The following is a 19,706-nucleotide window of genomic DNA, read 5'->3' as shown; positions in this document are numbered from 1 at the left end:
TGTAAAACAGAGGATTGCCTGTTAATCTGCTGGATCTCTGGAGCTTTTGGCACTTGCCCATAATTGATGTGCTCACATGACTGCTGTTGGAGTACTAATGATTAGATTGGTGGTGGCACTGTAATATCTTACCGTTAAATTGATGTCACCTTTTTAAGAAAATATTCTGTCGAAGCTTTGCTAAAAGACTGACGTAATTACAAAATACCCAAACATTTTTCTGATGCTTGGAACAAAGGAATAAATGTGAGTTACTCAAATCAAGAATGATATTGTAGAGTGATGCCCATTTTTAACAGCATCACTAAAGCATGTGTAAAAGATTTGCTTATAACATAGTTGGTATAATTATTTTTGGAATGTTTCCTCAATTGGTTTCAAAGCCTTGCATTGTTTAAAACTCTGTTTTGTTAAACAGATTGGTGGGCATCAAAATATTTTATGCCTGAATGCAGCATAGTTTTGTGTGTGTGTGTGTGTGTGTGTGTGTGTGTGTGTGTGTGTGTGTGTGTGTGTGTGTGTTGGGGGGGAGAGAGAGAGTGGGGCGGAGAGAAAGATCACCTAATATATTGTCCCTCGCTTCACCTCTCTCTTCACTCTGGCTTCTGTGATAAATTGCCAAAATTTTGGTCATTACACAGTAACACCTGGGAATAATCACATTAGAGTAACACAGTGGAAAGCGGTGTCTGGTTCTAACATTCTTCTCCTGTTTTAACAGACTGCCATGTCCAGTGGTTTGAGGTTTTTACACCTAATGCTTTCTATTTGGCTGATTTCTACCCTGCTTTCAATATGCCCCCTCCCCCCAAACCTGCTAGCTGAAGAAAGTGGCAGTGTGCCTTCACAGTAGGAATGGACATGAATACAGCATATGGGAGTAGGGAGAGGGATGCTGCAAAATCAACCTCTCAAAAGTTGATACATTTTAAAATAAAATAGTTATTTTTGCATATTTGTGGTGCACTATATTAATTAGTGTGGGAATTTTAAAGAACTTAATTTGTTCTATGGAACAGATGGTTTCGGAGAGCTGCCTCACGGAAATTGCCTCAATCAGTGGCACATTGTTGGTCTTTTTACACTGAATAACGTTTGCCTCTTGTTTTTATTCTCATTCAGTTTGAATTTTGCCTGCACGCATGGAAAAAAAATGTCCTGTAATGTGCTCCACAGGGCTACATTTGATTACAGTCTTTTGCTTGCAGTAAGATTTGAAATGGGTTTTCAATAAACAGCAAGGAAGGTTTCATCAAAGAATGTGCCTTTCAGTATTATCATGGTGACTGTCTTTCCCTGGAGCTTTATGTGGTCCAGCAAATCTTGCTTTGTTGGGGAAGGAAAGATTCGATCCTGATATCAGAGCCTTTTAAAAGTATTAAGTTACAAAGTACTGGGTTGTTATATTGAAAATGTAATACTATTGCCAATCACAGTTTTATTACTGTGATCCGCACGAATTGGGTTGTAAGGATATTCCTGTGCTTTCATTGAGCTGTTGCCTACTGCAGCCCTGACTCTTCGAAGCCTCCTAATCTGAGTGGACAAGTTGCAGACATAATGGCTGATCCATTAAATAGGATGTCACATGCTCTTCATTATGTGGTATTTCATGATATGTCAAACCCATAATAATTGTATGGGCGTCATTTTACGCTGTTGTTGTAAAATACAATGAATGTGATAGATCAGTGCAAGTCGAACAGAGGGTCTGCAGTTTGATTTTTTTTCCAGGAAGTTTGATCATCTTTGCCCCAGTGCAGACATTCTTTATGGCTAGTGGTGGGGTTAAAGCAATGTTGGAGTGTTGCTATTAATGCAGTGTGAGGCTGTCCTTTCGGATGATTATTGCACATCTTGTAAAATCATCAAAATGGATTGAAGGTGCTTAATAATTGATGTCTCTGTTGTAACTGGTACTGTCACTTGGACCAGGGCTTGACAAAGTGGATCAAAAGGATCCTTGTGGGAGATACTAGAACTAAGGGACAGAGTTTCAAAAACTTTGGGTTCCCCATTTCAGGCTGAGATAAAGAGGATTCTTTCCTTCTGTCTCAGAGGGTCATAGGGACTGGATGCTTTCTTGACTAACGAGAGAGGCATTGGTTTTCAGGGCTAAGTGGGAATGTGAATTTGAGGTCACAGTCAGCGCAGGCATGAGTTAGGGGGGCTGTAGGCCCAACTCCTGTTACTTATCTATCTGCTTGTAATAGCAGTAAATTGGTGATTGCGTATGCCGGAAGTGTCCGGGCGCACGCACTGGTTAACTGCATTTTGAAGCAAATTCACTGTGGGACATCTCTGATGCTGAGCATGTTGTGGATAGCACGTTCAGTGAGGGGCGTTCACAACGCAGGCGAGCTCTGAACAGGCAGAGAAGAGAAATTGGCTGTAGCCAGCCCACTCTATAATGGATACACTGTTTTGGAAACTGTTGAGTAAGATGACTATGCGGAGGAAAACAATGGGAGCGAACATGGTGGAATTGCCTCACATAAAGAACAGTAAGGATAGAAAGTTGCAGAGTCACTTGTAAGGGGAACATTCAGGTGTTTGTGCGGCCACAAAGGAAACTCCAGGATGGTGTATTGCTGCCCTGGTGCCAGCTACAGGGCGTGCTGGATGAGAGGGAGTGAGCAAACAAACGGAGATGATGGAACATATTGGTATCAATGCTGTAGGTAGAAAAAGGTGTGAGGTCCTGCAGTCAGAATTTAGGAAGCTTAGTGAGGATGTGGCCGAGATATATAAAGTTCTGAAGGCACAAGTAGGAAGAATTATTTCCCTTTGGTGGACGGTACAATGACCAGGGGACATAGATTTAAAGTAGGAGGCAGGACAGTTTGGAGGGGATGTGAGGAGGATTTTTTTTTCGCCCAGATCATGTGGGAATCTGGAACTCACTGCCTGTAAGGGCGACAGAGACAGAAAGCATCATAACATTTAAAAAGTATTTAGACCACACTTGCGATGCCAAGCTGTACAAAACTGTGTACCGAGTACTGAAAAATGAGGTTAGAATAGTTAGGACCAGCGCAGAAGGGTTTTTTTTACTGTGACTTAGACCTCTTTAGCTCTGTAGTGACTGTGCACTGATCCCAACGTCTCTTTGGACATGTGTAAAGAAAATAAGTTGACAACCCCTCTCTGACCTGCATTTCAAATGATCAAGTGTCAGAACGAGCACGTACCTTAGAGGTCACTGTCACAACTTGGGAGATTTAATGTAGACCTCTAGAAGGAGGAAGATTCCAACTCCTTGAAAAAGGATGTTGCAGCTAGGTAATACAGAATAATCTAGTTTAGAATTGTTCAGTGACTTTGTTCCCTTTCCGAGCAATGGCTGAGCAAGAATTGAACCCACTCAAAACCCAGCACTTGAATTCATTGGCACTTCCCCAAAAGAGGTGCTACAAGGCTGTCATTGGTAGGCAAGAGCCCAGTCACCTCCATTAAATACCACGCAGTGTGAATTTTCAAACATTCAACTCCCTATGAGTTCATTAGTGTTTTGTGCATGTTCATTGTGACTTTTTATACAGTACTGTTTTCTTTTTTGAAGAATAAGGGGACAAGATTGATTATTTCTGATGGCTCCTATCATTCTTAATAATGCAGACTTCAACATGCTTTCCAAAGGTATCTAACTATACTTATGATGACATGATTGAACAGTTTAAAGCAAACTGAATGTGTGAATAGGAATATTAACTGGTAATAAAGGTCTAGTGACATTTGCTGTTTTGTATGGGTATGAAAACGTGTTTGTTTATGGCAAAGTTGTTGAGATGCGCTGTAAATTTACTTGAAGCAAGAAAAACACTGATGCACTAAGTCCTGAACTCTGTACTTGAAATTGTAATTCTAACAATGCACATGGTAATATTCTTCTATTTTTTCCAGGTTGATCCCTTGTTCACTGTGCCTGCACCTCCACCACCAATCTCTGTGAGCATGCCACCTCAGATTCTGCCTTCTTACTTTCCTTCTTCATCTAGCATTGCTGCACCAGTTGAGCAGCTTTTAGTGAGGACTCGTTCAATGGGTATAAATACGTGCGAGGTTGGAGTAGTGACTGAGCCAGAATGCCTTGGACCTTGTGAGCCAGGAACTAGTGTAAACCTGGAAGGAATTGTGTGGCATGAAACTGAGGAAGGTAAGAGGCTTTAAATCATTTATATCTTTTGTGATAACATCTGAGTCACCATGTTTAATTAACCAGGCGAAGTTTGTATCAGCTTATAAGGTTTGGATTGAAGGGAAAGCTGGGTAAACACAGATAGGGCTGGAAGCTTATGCAGATAGAGTTGGACAAGTTCTTGCTCAGCGCCCAGTACTGCATGAGCGGAAATTTTTCCACCTAAGCATTGGCAAGAAAAGATATTTTCTTTAGTTCCCCCTTACAAATTCTATTCTGTAGCCACCAAGTCTGTCACTGTCTGGCACCTGTGTGAAGTTGAATTGGGGATAACAAGGTGCAGACCTGGATGAACACAGCAGGCCAGGCAGTATCAGAGGAGCAGGAAGGCTGTCATTTTGGATCTGGATCCTTCTTCAGAAAGACCCTTCTCCAGACCCAAAATGTCAGCTTTGCTGCTTTTCTGATGCTGCCTGGCCTGCTGTGTTCATTCAGCTCTACACCTTGTTATCTCAGATTCTCCAGCATCTGCAGTACCTACTATCTCTTAGGCTATTATATTTTTCTGAAGTAGGGTCAAGGCCCGAAACGTCAGCCTTCCTGCTCCTCTGATGCTGCTTGGCCTGCTGTGTTCATCCAGCTGTACACCTTGTTATCTCTATCAATAGCCTAATCCTGCTTTCACCCATAACCTTTGGTCCCATTTATCCCAAGTGCTACATCTAGCTTCCTCTTGAATACATTCAATGTTTTGGCATCAACTACTTCCTGTGGTAATGAATTCCACAGGCTCACCACTCTTTGGTGGAAGAAATGTCACCTCATCTGCGTCCAAAGTGATCTGCCCTGAATTCTCAGATGGTGATGCCTAGCTCTGGACACACCCGCCATTGGGAACATCTTCCCTACATTTACGTGTCTGGCCCTGTTCGAATTTCATAATTCTCTATGAGATCTCCCCCTCATTCGACTGAATTCCAATGAAAACAATGCTAACCGTGTCAATCTCTCCTCATACGTCAGACTTGCTGTCCCCAGAATCAGCCTGATCAACCTTCGCTGCACTCAAGAATTGATTTTGTTCTGCCTTTTTGTTTCTTTATTTCCTCGCAATTTTTAACAGCTCTGATTCTTCTCGAATACAATTCCACAGTTGCAAGTGACCTTTTTATAAAAGAGAATTTCTTTCAGGTGTGACCCTCAGCAGTGTGTATTGGAAAGCAGTTTGAACTGAGAGGGCATCACATTTCAGCTCAACCACCCTTACCTAATATCGACAAGTGTGCTTTCTGACTGAGTACTAATTCGGATCTGGAACCTGAACTTTATTATTTCTGTCACTCACCTAAAGCTCTGATGTCATTTGCAGCAATGACTACCCAAAGTGAGATCAGCTAACTCAGTCCAAACTGTGTGCAGATGGACCTTGGCATTCACTCAGTAGTTGAGTCCAGTTTTCAAGATGTTTTTACATTGTGTGAGATCATGCGAGTGGTAGAGGTGCAACAAACCCCTTACAGAAAGTTGCCCTTTGTGAATTCTAGCAAGTTTATGTTCGGATTACTGGCTATGCTCTTAGCTCAGGTCTCTGTGCAATATGAAAGCAAATTTGGCACTCAAAACTTGCATCAACTGAAGTCCCTTACCCCCCTAAAGGCAGTGCTGAGAAAAGGCTGTTAACTCTTGGTATGTTTGGCAGTTTCAAGTTGTGAATTTCAGCACCTGGAGCTGGGGGTGGGGGTGTGGGGTCACGCAGAAAGTTAAAAATTCAGTTTGTTTGAAGAAACATGTACTTCCCCTTTTGTACTTGTGGTTGTGAATTTGCAATCATTCAGTGTTTTTTTCTGCTTTTATTGCTGTACTGGATCTGATGGTGCAGTATTGTTCAGTGGGTGTTCTTCTTTGTTTCACGTGAAACACTGTAATATTTTTTGTTACGTTTCCTGAAATTGGAGAACTGTATGACCCAGGCTTTCCTCAATATATTCAAGGATGATACAGTGCCAGTGGCAAAGGAGCCAAGATTACGACAGATGTGTAATGTGCCCTGTTTTCATTATGAGTAAGGAAATTGGAATTTAGTACCTGAGCAGTTAATATTGAGAATGTTAAAGTTAGTACATGTTTGTGGCCAATAGCTCTGGTTTAATGTCTGGCTTTATACAACACTTATTCTTTGTGTTAAGTAATAGAAAGAAGCTCTTTTTCTCACATGGTCAATGACTAATGCTAAAAATAGCTGGGGGCTTTTCTAAATTCAATACAAAATGTGACGCCAGTGTGTTCAAAATAACTCAGGCTCCTGGAAACAACTACCTTCTACACTAGAATGTGTGGATGTTTGTGGTGCAACAAGAAAGCCTGTGGTGACCTTAATGGAGTTATTCATGGTGAATCAAATACCCTTCTGACCCACTGAATATTTTATGCTTGATTAGAATTAATAGTTGAGGAGAAAGCGATCCCTACATCCCACTGTAGATGTAATTTTCTTTTACGTTTTTTTTCTTGAGTCTGAAGATTTTTTTTACTGTCAGTGTCGTTGAGGCCGTAACCCTCTGCCAAAGTCTGTTCAGTAACAGTGAAATTACACACAAAAGCTTTCCCCTCCCTTACTGACCAAACAGTAACAAACAAGATATAATTGAATCATGGAAATTAGTAGCCTTGGTGGATGAACAGTAATAATCAAGAATATGCTCCCCATGCTTATCAAAGGATTAAATCACATACTGGGCTAATTAAATGTTGCAAGAGTGAGGTCTTTTCTGCTGTCCTTCAAATAGTGGCAGAAATGTATAAAAAGATGTGCTTGGATTCAGATGCAAAACAAGGTTTGCCTTTGTAGTGAAAAATGGATACAGGACTAATGACAAATATTTAACGGATATAACTATTGTTAAATGGGTGTAATGTTGTAATGCTGTTTTTCTCTTTCCACCTTTTTAAAATAGAGTAGAATTGCTGTGTGATTGTCTAAGATATTGCAAACGATCTTGAAAGTTTGCCTGTGGCCATCCTGACTCCTTTGTGTTACCAGGTCTTGGGTACTTTGCTAATAAGTATGAAAAAGTGTAGTGTAGCAGAAGAGAAATGTGCCAAGCCTTAGCCTGTGAGCAGTAGAAAACAAATGAGTCGCGCTTTCTTAGTGAAAAGACAATCAGTTCTTTACTAATGCAAGCGAAGCAGAGGATATTATTATGCAAAAGTTCCAATCATCGGGAGTGATAATTTGAAGGTTGGAGAGGGCTATTGCCTAAGGCTTGAATTGCTAAGTGAACCAGTACAATGGACTTGTAGAAACAGCTCAGATGTCAAACTGAATGAAAAGCAATTCTTTCTCCAGCTCTGTCTGTTAAACCATTTGCACACAGCAAAAAGGAAACAAATGGGCTACTAAGCTCCAGAAGATGGCTAATACCTGGCATGACAAATTGCCTCAGGAGACCATTACATAAACTGTCAGACCTTCTTCTGGCTCCGATTATCTGGTGTGAATGGAGAGGAAAGGCAAGATTTTCAAAAGCATTTTTCTTAAACAAAAAAGGTCAGGCTTTAATAGTGTTTGTATACTGTGGCAATGATGTGAATATTCGTGAAGATACCTGCAGCATTGGGATATCTAACACAGAAAAGAATCTTGCATACTGAGCTAAAATTTGCGTGACATTAACGCGTGACATTAACATAATTGTGCTGAGCAGTGAGCTTCAATGTATTCATGAAACTGGAAGCTAATATATGTTTTACTGTATGTAATGCAAGTTTAAGCTAATACAATGATAGAGCTTTATAATTGTATCAGAGATAATGGGAACTGCAAATGCTGGAGAATCCAAGATAATAAAGTGTGAAGCTGGATGAACACAGCAGGCCAAGCAGCATCTCAGGAGCACAAAAGCTGACGTTTCGGGTCTAGACCCCTCATCAGAGATGATGATCTGATGAAGTGTCTAGGCCCGAAACGTCAGCTTTTGTGCTCCTGAGATGCTGCTTGGCCTGCTGTGTTCATGCAGCTTCACACTTTATTATCATAGAGATTTATAATGTCGTTTTGTTAATTATATTTAAACTGTTTGCTAAAGTCAAATATATAACATTAGCAAAGGATTTAAATTGTTAATTCAGGAAAGGAAAGGTCAGTTGAATTTTCCCTATGTGCTTCTTTCATTGAATTAATGTATCCAATTTTCTTAATTTTAAATTCGAAAGAGTAGAAATGCTTTACTGTTCGTTACGACCTAGGATTATCTCCAATGTTTAAATGTGGCCCAGAAACAAGCATTCCTGCAGCTTGGTGTGATGCCCATTTGTGACTGGATGGATTGTGAACAGCATCTTGTGGATTTGTATGAAATATGTAGCTGGCCCGCATTAGCTACCACCTGCCAGACACAGAAGCTCAACGCAAGGTCCCTTGTACCTTTTGTACATACACAACAAAACTATTTCATCTCTAAGAAAATCCTAAAGGAGGAGAGAATGAGAGACAGGCAGACAGGACAGTGTGACCATCTCAGTCTGCAAACCCATGGGTGTGCTGTAGCTCGAAAGGGATAATGAGGCCCAGTAATTACGGGGGAGGGCATCTGCTTGGAGACTTGAGTAGGTTAATCTGGTTAAGGGATTGATTCAGAATCACAATGCTAAAAAAATTAAACCGTGAGTTTGAAGGTGTTAAGTTATGAGAGCTGAACCAATTAGCCTATTGTGAAGAATGGTGAGTGGTATGGAATAGGTTAGCAGATAGAGGGGAGAATTGTTGGACTGAAATTTCAGCAAAGGGTTTCTCACTGTTGGTTGAAAAGCAGAACCTGACATTGAATAATTTATGGCTGATGCCTGAATTGCTTTACGAGTATTGTGATATTGTTAAAAGTCTCCAACTCAGGTAGTGTCAGATGACTGATGGCACAGGAAGTGAAAATGTCAATAGATAGGGGTCAGAAACAGAAAGGCCAGTGACTTTATGTATGTTGTTTTCCCCTGCCTGGAGATGGCGAGAAGTGGGGAGTCATGGAAAGAGTTGGCTCTGGAGAGAAACTCATCCCTTCACCTCACCACCCTAATTAGTTTGTGGGGTGGAGGTTTGAGGACCAGTTACTAATTAAGGCCATTAGGTAGTCAAGAATGGCCACTTAATGGCCTCAACTAGCCAACGTCCCAATCATCCACATGACTTTGTGATGGGCGAGAAAGATGGCTGGTTTCCCGAATAGGAAACCAGGGAGCCTGTCTGCTGAGTTTAAGGGGGAGGGGACTGCTCCAGTTACCCCAATCCAGGGCATGCATGGCAGGTAAGAGGGTGGCCCTTTAGCTACAAACTTGTCTCTGCCAGCACTTCAAAAATCAGGCAATATTGGCAAGTCCTTGTGGTGATGGGACCGATGTGTTAGTCTCCACCCTAACATGGTCACCCTCACACTTTAAAAGAGAAGCGGGAACATTCTGCCCAATATCACAGCAACAAGAAAAATAATTTTGCAGCTTGCCTCTCTGCAGATGCAAGAAACTCTCCTGGGGAGGAAGTCCAGTCAAATTTGCTTTGAAATGTAGATCAAATAACAGGCTGCTAATGGCCTCTGCCTGGGGAAGGCCAGTTAAGAAATGACAACAACAGGTCACTGAGAAAAACTCAGTGCCATTTGTCAGCTTTCCTTTCGAAGGAGTATTCTGATTGTCTGTTTTTGCCATGAGGTAGGTTGGTATTTTTTTTCCCAGGTAAGGACCGGAAACGTTCAGTGTCACCACGTGGTGTGTTTAATTGTTGCTGTCTGATTTTACTTCTAAAAAATTGAAATATGAATGGCAGCCAGTTTTCAGTTCAGCAAGCTTGAAAACTAGAATTGTGCTATTAATTACTGGTGTTCCTTTCTGAACAAAATCGCAGCCAAAGCACACCCAGCAACTGATTGTTAATGGCTCAGGAAATGTGTAAATTTCAAATTGATTGATTCAGTACTTTTTGGTGAATGGTTTGGCCAATGATAAAATGTATGGTGAGTGATTATCCAAGCAATGCGTGGCTATATTGTCCATAAAAATGTTTATTTTACTGTTTCTTCGCACCCTATAAAAATACTTGGGTTCGCTTTTGGCTGAACAGCTTTTTCTCTATTTGTTCTCAACCTGTGACACAATAGCAAAGCTAGCATTTATTACCTTCTCTCAATTGTCCAGCACATCCTTAAACTGCTGAAAATTTTGACCCAAATGTTGTTTTGAAGATAGTTCCAGGACTTTGACCCAGTGGCAATGAATGCATTTCCAGGAAAGGATTTCATTTGATTTAGAGGGAACTTGAGAATTTGACAGTGGTGATGTTTCTATGCATCAGCTGCCCTTGTCCTTCTCGGAGGTAGAACACAACAGGTTTGAAAGTGCTGTCGATGGAGCCTTGGCTAGTTTTTGCACTGTCTTGTATATGATGCATACTGCTGTCACTGTACATCAGTAGTGGAGGGAATAAATATTTAAGTTGCCAATTGAGTGCCCTGTTACATTCTAGATGATGTTGAGATGCTTACGTATTGTTGGAACTGCACAGATCTAGGCGAGTAGAGTGTATCCCATCACACTGTAACTTGGGCCTTGCAGTTGGTGGACAGGCTATGGGGAATCAGAAGGTGAGATGCTCTCCACAGCTTCTGACTTGCTGTTGTAGATTTCTGGTCAATAGTGACCCATTTTGATTGTTGGAGGATGGCAGTTTCATTGAGAAATGGTTAGACCCTCTCTTGTTGGAGGTGGTCATTGCCTGACACTTGTGTGGCACATGCCTTACTCCCAACCTAGCAGCCTAAGCTTCAATGTTCTCTCAGTTTTGCTGGACGTGAACACAAATTGCTTCATTATCTGGAGAGTTGTAAACGAAACTGAACATTGTACAACCATCAGTGACCGTCATCATATATGCCCTTTGAATGGAAGAAGGTTATTGATGATGTTGTTGAAGATCCTTAGACAAAGGGCACTCGGAACTGAGGAACTCAAGCAGGGACGACGGTGGAATGAGATTTCTTGCTCCCAGCAACTACCAGTAACTTCCTTTGGATAGCAAATCTTCTAGTCAGTGGAGAGTTTCCTCCCTGGTTCCTATCAACTTCAGTTTTTCTAGGGTTTCTTGTTGCCACAGTAGGCCAAGTACTGCTTCACTTAGCTATGCTCAGATCACCTTTGGAATTTAGCTGTTTTTGCACGCCTGGAGCTATACTCCTGGTGGAATCCAAACTGAGCGACAATGAATGAGTACTAGCTGGTAGCACTGTCGATTACCCCTTCTGTCAGTTGACAGGAGATTGGGGGTAGTCTGATTGATTATGCTCACCGTACCTAGTCATCCTTCTATTTTGCTGAACAGATACAACTGCTGTAGCTGGAACAGCTTGACTTAGGGGTGTTTCATTCTGCAGTTGGATGCTATCAGCTGCATAAAATGTGCTGAGCTGTTTCATCATATAAGGTGGCTGAAGATGAGCTTCCATGGTGGTGAGGATCAGGATGTGTTGGCTGATCAGACATTCTCTTAGCTGAAGATGGTTGCAAAGGTTTCAGCCTTATCTTTTGTGCTGAAGTCCTGAGTACACCTATTATAGAAGGTGGGAAGGCTACTCCTCTAGTTAGTTGTTTAATTGTTCAGTACCATTCACAACTGGAGAGCTTGGAACTGTTCTGTTGGTTGTGAGACAGCTATAGCATACTGCTTCTGTGCATTAGCATGTGCCAAGTTCTGTATGTAGCATCACTAGGTTAGTATCTCATTTTCACATATCTAGTGTTGTCCTTGGCATGTTCTCCTAAGCTGCTCATTGAGCAAGAGTTGGTTTCCTGGCCTGATAAACTGTGATAAACTGAGGGGTTTTCTGAGCCATGTTATGATTGAGGATAATATTGCTGCTGAAGATGGTTCACATTGCCTCATGCATGCCTGTTTTCAGTTGCTGGATCTGCTTGATCTGTTCTGGATCTGTTGGTGCATTGTGGTAGACCGTCACAACACAATGGAGGATGTTCTTGTGAGAAGATAGAACCTCATGTGCATAATAATTGTACAGTGATCACTCCCACCAAGTAAAGGTAGATTCCCACTGTCTCTGAGGACCATAGGGCTGCACCGTCATAGAGAGCGATGACTAGCGGTGAATTTAATCTGAGGGTCACCATGTCTGAGGCAAGGGGCGAGGTTGAGAAAGCCGGACTTGCGTATGACCTCAGCCAGTACTGGAATTGAACACATTCCATTGGCATCACTGATGTAAATGAGCCGTCCCGCCTTACTGCAATAGATAAATGTCTGTCCAACAAGTACCTTGATGAAGACAAGGTTGAGTAGGTTTTTCCCTCCTGTTCTATCCCCATTTGTCACAAAGGCCCTTAGTGCTTCAGGACACAACCTGTTGTGGCCCTACTAAACCAGCCTTGATAATGGACATTGATGTCTTCTCCTGGAATGCATTCCGTACCCTTGCAATTTAAAGCAGCAGTTCCTGCACGACAGGATTCCTTTTGCATGGGCTCCTGAGCTCTGTATTCCTGGGTTCAGTACGCTACTTAACTTCTTTCACATGTGGTTTAGTGAGATGTTTGAGCTGGTGTGCTCAATGTGGCAGTCTTGCAATCATGTGCATCTGATAGCCCCAAAGTAAATGTACTGATTTGTAACATAAGTCAGTGGAAAGATCCAATTAGCAAAAAAACTGGTTTCCTGGCAGCTGGCCGTAGCAAATTCATTGGCTGATTTTATTTTTCTGTTGAAATTACTTAAGAAACAAATGCTTACAGCACTTTTGAAGATGGTGCTGCAGGAATGTAACTGGTGTGCTGTCCAGATTAGAAATCATAGCCGTACCTTTGACAGTAGGCTTGTGTTAGGAGTGGAAGTAAATGAGTCTTACTGAAATTGTGAAGCATTGTTTACTTTGGCTTGTGGCAGTTTAGACAGGATAAAGACTGAGCAGTGCCGATTGAATCAGATGTCACTAAACTTCTGAGAGGAGAAAGCACTTTTCCACAACTTCTTCAGTTGGTTTATAGCTATTAATAAACAATTTATTAAAATTTATGATCAATAATTATCCACAAAGTACGTTTTGTACGATACAATCGATGCTGTTTTTTTTAATGAAAGCCAGTTCTATAAAAACTAATGAATTATGAAACAAGCTGTTTTTGTTAGTCACTTATACCAAAGCCTGGATTTTAAGAGGGGCCGAATGTTTTAAGTATAATTGAAGTAAAATGTCAGAAAGTAAATCTTGCAGCAATTAATCATGTATTAGTTCTGACAAAGTTGTCTTCCATGCTGTATTGTTTTCAAATTAAGACATTTTTGTTCATCAGTTTTAGAACCTCTGCCTGTTGATCCATTTTAGCCAGTTTTACTGCCTTCGAATACGGAGGATGGAATTTTCTCTTGGAAGAAAATAACCTTTTTTTATGGTTAGGCTAATTATAAAATTACATTTCTTGTCAACTGCTTCATTACGTTGATGCACAGTTCACTGGAAGCTCGCATGTAAAACAAATTATGCAGAGGGCATGCTTTGTGAACTGTTGTGATTTTTAAGAACAGCTTTTTAAAAATAGAAATGGAAAGCCTTGGAAATCCCCAACAGATCTGGCAGCATCAGTGGAGAGAGAAAAAAAGAGCCCAAATTTTGCAGGAGGATAAGCTGAGGGTGACGCCGGCAAACTGTCAACCTTTGGTATTATTTCAGTCCATTTACCCCCAACTCCAAACTAACAGTAATTTCCAGGTGTGCAGCATGGATAGACCAGGATGGAAATCCTGAAGGTACAGAAATCCTGAAGTTACGTCTCTCAATCAAAGTACTAATGCAAACTGTGTTGTGAACCATCTCCAGTGCTGGTAACCAATGAAGCCACTGAGGAAAAGAAGTTGAACCTTGTCAATCAGATGTAGCTGGACTTTCAGCAGCAATGATATTAATGATATGTGATGAGCAATAGAACTGGCTCTGATTTTATGCAGTATTCGCAAAGTACTATTAAATGATTTTTTTCGAAGTGAATCTGCATTATTGCTTTGTTTCTTGTTTGCATCTTACTGAAATTCCTTGAGTGCGATTTGCTACTTAAATGACATCACTCAAACTCCGTACTTTGAATGCCTAGTCAAGAATTGCTTCAGATGTTACTGCACGGTGAGAGAAGTGAAACTCATGGCGAAAATATGGTCTCAGACCGCTAGTCATGGTATTTGCTGCTAAACTTGTAAGATCATTTGACAAAGATTTAGCAACATTTTACTGACAGGGTTTTCATCTTTTGTGATGTTAGCTTGAATCTGCCGCCACTGTGTCGTGACATCATCAAATAAGGTTGAGCTGCCAGTCACATTAATGTAGCTGGAAAGACAACTAAATAAAAAGTGGAAAAGTAATGAATCCCTTTATGTTTTATTTGAAAATTCAGCTGCTGAAATAAGTAAATGGATTGAATAAAGATAGAATTTAAAACAAATGTGGGTTTTTTGTTGTAGTGGAAAAAATTGACATGGTCACAAGTATAAAATAAGGTTTTCAGGGTCGGTGAGGGTATTCAGCTGTAGTTATGGACTTAGTATGTTGTTAAACTTCCAGCTACGTCTCATTCAACAAGGTGTAAACTTTTCCACTGGTTTTGACAGTGAGATTAGCAAGATGCAAGTGTAAGTTCATGCCACTTCCAAAATTCCCCAGTGATTGCACTCTGTGAGGCACAACTTCAGGAGAAACATGGCATTGTGAGTTCCAACCTTTGGATTTTCTGTGTTTATCTATGTATGTGCAGAGTTCTATTTGCTGTTAATTTCAATGCTTCCACAGTTGTTTCCTGATTTGTTGAGCCTTTGCAGCGTACTCTTTTTATTTTTGATTTCCAGCATCCATGCTATTTTTCCATTTGGTATAACTTCCTTAATGTTCGGTTAGACATAAAAATGACCAGTTGTATATTTTCTCACAGTAATTGAAGTAGCTTCTTATGATACAAGTGGTTTTCAGATTAAGCTCGTTATATTATGTGGCCTCAGTTCTCCTGTGGGGCTTCCAGCCCCGCTACTTAAAGAAACCAGGGACCAATTTTGCTGAGTTAAAATACATTTCCCACAATCTTGCCATTGATCTTTTAATATAATTAGCATAAAAGTTTGAGTAATGGTCTTAATAGCAGCCTGAAATGGAAACAAAATTACCAACAATGGCCAAATTCATTGTCAATCTGCAGTGGAGCTAACTGAAGAATAGGGTTCCTGGATCCTGTAACACAGTGATTCCCATGTCAGCTTTCTACCGATGGTTCTGCACCATCGTTCAACTGGGTCGAGTGGACTTGCCTGGTTCTTTTGTCGTATTGTTAATTGTAGCCAGAGGTTTGTCATCCGGGACTCCTCTTCCTATTACCCACCCAGAGTTACCTCTGGTATCCTTCAATCCTTCTGCTTCTCCTATTTGTTATTTACCTGCTGTCCCTCGGCATAAATCTCTGAAACACAGAGAGAATCTTCTCAGACCCCGAGAGCTGTGATGAAAATTTTGTAGAAATTGTTTAAGGGATCAAGCAATGCCTTTCTTGATGTTATGATTTTCAACTAAGTTCCAGATGTGGAGACGAGATTCTCACTAGAGGCCTATTGGTCATTATTAAACTCATTCATACCTAATCTCACTTCGTTAATATGCAGATTCTATTGTACTGAAGTAAAGTTGCCACAGTCCCAGAGGATTGCTCTCTAAATGCAGTGAGGTGACTGGGGCTGGAGTGCTTGGGTGAAGGGAGAGTCTGAGAAGAGAGCGACCTTCATGGTAACCTCAGCAGGTGTGAGAATTGAACCTGTGCTGTTGGTATCATCCTGCATTGCAAACCAGCCGTCCAGCCAACAAAGCTAACCGATTCACTGCAGAGGAGCCGCACCAAGATTTCCAGGTCTCTGGTGGCTCCAGCTCTCACTGCCTGGTCCTACAATTCTCAGAGCATGCTAGACGAGCAGAAATTGCACGCAGCTCACGTCCACAATTGCTGGCAACCAACATGTGCCACTCTGTTCACATTGCAGGCAGCAGAGAGAAACCCTCCACAAAATTCAACAAAGATGACACTTTGCCAGACTATGGTCAGATAGATGTCATTCTCATTTTTCACATTTAGGCTGAAGACATCCAGCTTTCTGTTGCCACTACTTTCCTTGATTCCCTTCACTGACTCTGAATTGAGCTTGTCTGACATCCAGTTCTGGCTGAGCAGATATTTCTACTAATTAAGTATTAAGAAGACTGAAATCATTGCCTTTGGTTCCCATCACAAATTCAGTTCCCTTGCCATTCATTGCATCCTGCTCCCCGGCAACTCTCTAAGAATGAACCAGACGTTTCCAAACCTTGGTGTCAGATTTGACCCCGAGATATACTTTCAGCCATATCCATGCCACCAGTATGATTGTCTATTCTACTGCTGTGGCATCATCCAACTCCATGCCTGTATAAGCTTTTCCATTCCTGAAATGCAGAATTGATGCAGCACGTTCCTTGTTCACCTCCCACATGCTACCATAAGTAAACTTAGTCATCCAAAACTGTGCTGTCCATGACCTACTATGCACCAAATCCTGTTCACTGATCAGGATTGCACTCATTGACCTACATCAGTTCCACTTGAAGTAAAATCTTGATCTTTAAAATTCTCACCTTTGTTTTTAAATCTGTCCGCATCTGTTCAAACCTATCCATCTGAACTCCTCCAACCCCACATCTCCAAGTACATAGGACTCATAAATATTTGTATTGCTCTACTTCTCGCCTCTGAAGCATACTGGATTTTATACTCTCCATGTCACTTTCATAGGCTTTGCAACGCTTGCTATTCTCCTTCGAAACACTCCTTAAAATTTGCCTGCAACCAAGGTTGTGAGCATCTGCCCTAATATCGTCATTTGTAGCTTATCACATTTTATAGTGCCTATGTGATGCATCTTGAGATATTTTGTTATCCTAACGGTGTGAAAAATACTTGTGGTATCTCCATTGTTTTGTAAGTTTGGGTATGAGAGGTTTTTCCGTTCCCATAAATAGGGAGTTCCGGAAATTTTACCTCGTAACACTGAGGGAACAGTGATATATTTACAAATGAGTGTTGTGAGTGGCTTGGAGGGGAACTTGTCGTTGATGATGTTCCCATGTATCTGCAGCCGTTGTCATCCTTGTTGAAAGGGGTATTGGTTTTGGAAGGTGCTGTCTAAGGAGCCTTTGTGTGTTGCAGGGTGATCTGAAATCTTCTGGATGGTGTACGCTGCTGCCAAGTGTACATCGGTGGTGAAGGGTGTGAATGTTGATAGGGTGCCAATCAATGTGGCCATTTCATCCAGGATGGTATCAAGCTTTTTCAGTGTTGTTGGAGCTGCACTGATCCATGCAAGTGGTGAGTATTTCATCACATTTCTGGCACCTGCCTTATAGGTAGTGAACAGGCTCTGGGGAGACACAAGGTGTAGGGGTATCAAGGTTATGGAGAAAGGGCAGGAAATGGACAGAAGATTTATCAGATCAGTCATGATCCTGTTGAATATCAGAACAGGTTGAAAGTCAATTGGCTTACTGATGTTCCTATTTCTGGTGCTCTTATGCATTACTCACTGTAGGATTCCTGGCATCCAACCTGTTCTTGAAGCCCACAATATCTACCATGGCCGTCCAGTTGAGTGGTTACACCAGGAATTTTCATAATTGGTGGATATTGTGATGGTGATACCATTAATTGTTAAGAGATGATGATTAGATTCTGTATGGTTGGAGATGGTCATTGCCTGGCACTTGTGTGACCTTAATGTTACTTGCAACATAACAGCCTAAACTTGGATATTGTCCAGGTCTTGCTGCATTTGACCATGGATTGCATCAGTATCTGAGGAATTGTGAATGGTGCTGAATGTTTTGTGAACACATCCAATTCTGACCTTCTGATGGATGGAGGGTCATTGATTAAACAGTTGAAGACGGTTGGGTCTAGATCACTTTCCTCAGGAATTCCTGCAGAGATATCCGAAGCTGAGATGACTGATCTCCAAACACCATAACCATCTTCCTTTGCGCTGGAGAGTTTTCCCCCTTATTTCCATTGACATGGTTTTGCTCAGCATCCTCATTGCCACACTCATTCAAATACTGCTGTAATGTCAAGGGTATCTCTGCCATTTTCACCTTTAGAGTTTCCTTTTGTTCATTTGTGGATCAAATCTCTGGTGTGGTCAGGACCTGAGCATTCCTAGCAAAAGTCAAACTGAGCATCAATGAGCAATACATTAGCTCTGTCAATGACCCCTTCTATCAACTTTCTGATTAATGCAAGTAGCTTCATAGGACAGTAATCGACGGTGTTGATTATATCCTTCTTTTTGACTACAGAATATCCAGGCAATTTTCCACTCAGTCGAGTAGATGGCTCTGTGGCAACTGTGCTGGAACAGCTTTGCTAGAGGTACCACTAGTTTGGAAGCACAAATCTTCAGCACTAATTCTGAAATGTTTTCAAGTCCACGGCATTTGTCGTAGGTGATATGTTGATGTAATTTGGAAGCCACAAATTAAAAGAGAATGTGTACACTTCTGCAAAGTGGTAGGTGAGAAGTTTGAACATTAATTAAAAATCAGCAAGACTAAAAAATGAATAATGATGGAGAAATTTAAGTTTGAGAGGAAGCTCACTAGAAATGTAAACACGGAAAGTAAGAGTTTCTATGAATATTTAAGAAAGGAAAGTGTTTGTCCTTGCAAAATTCAGTTGGTAAATTTATAATTGGAAATAAGGAAGTAGAAGAAGAGTTGAACAAAGATTTTGCACCTGTGTTTGGTATTAAAGACATAACTAACATCCCAGAACTACTTGTAAATCAATAGGTGAAAGGAAGAGTGATACAGCTCTGGACAGAGAGTTCCAGGATTTTGAGTCAGTGGCATTGAAAGAATGGGAATATATTCCCCAATTGGGATGGCATCTTGCTTGGAGGGGAGCTCACAGGTGATGGTGTTCCCATGTATCTGCGGCCTTAATCCTTCTAAGTTGAAGGGGCTCTGGGTTTGGAATGTGCTTTGGTGAGTTTCTGCAGGACATCTTCTGCTACTGAACATTGTTGGTGTTAAGACTGGACGTTTGTGGATGTAGTGCTAATCGAGCGGACTGCTTTGTCCTAGATGACATCAAACTTCTTGAGCATTGTTAGAGCGGCACCCATCCAGGCAACTGGGGAGTATTCCATAACACTCCTGACTTGAGGCTTGTAGATGGCAGACAGGCTTCGGGAGTCGGGAGATGAGTTACTCCTCACAATATTCCTTGCCTCTGACCTGCTCTTGCTGCCATATTAGTTATTTGGCTTGTCCAGTTCAGTTTCTGGTCAGTGACAAACCTCATGCTGTTGCTAGTTGAAGACATAGTGATAGTAGTGCCATTAAATATCAAGGGGCATAAGGACTCTACAAAAGGATAGTTTAAGTGAGTGAGCACAGAAATGACGGATAGAATATTTATGCAGCAAAATGTGAACTTGGAGGCGGGAGAGAAAAGGGGTGTATTGTTT

At 41.3% G+C, this 19,706-nt stretch overlaps 1 protein-coding gene across 10 annotated transcripts in view; it reads left to right on the top strand.

Moving 5' to 3' along the window:
• The window catches only part of znf608 (zinc finger protein 608), an 89,388-nt gene that overhangs the window by 22,585 nt on the left and 47,097 nt on the right, over positions 1-19,706 (top strand). For all 10 annotated transcript variants that reach the window (XM_048527238.2, XM_048527234.2, XM_048527237.2 and 7 more), the window contains one exon: positions 3,904-4,156. In XM_048527238.2, the coding sequence (XP_048383195.1) occupies positions 3,904-4,156 (253 nt within the window). The remainder of the gene's footprint in view (positions 1-3,903; positions 4,157-19,706) is intronic.

Source organism: Stegostoma tigrinum, chromosome 3, assembly GCF_030684315.1.
Source record: "Stegostoma tigrinum isolate sSteTig4 chromosome 3, sSteTig4.hap1, whole genome shotgun sequence".
NCBI lineage: Eukaryota > Metazoa > Chordata > Chondrichthyes > Orectolobiformes > Stegostomatidae > Stegostoma > Stegostoma tigrinum.
Note: the sequence above shows the minus strand (reverse complement) of the source record. Positions and strands in the feature narration are given on the sequence as shown.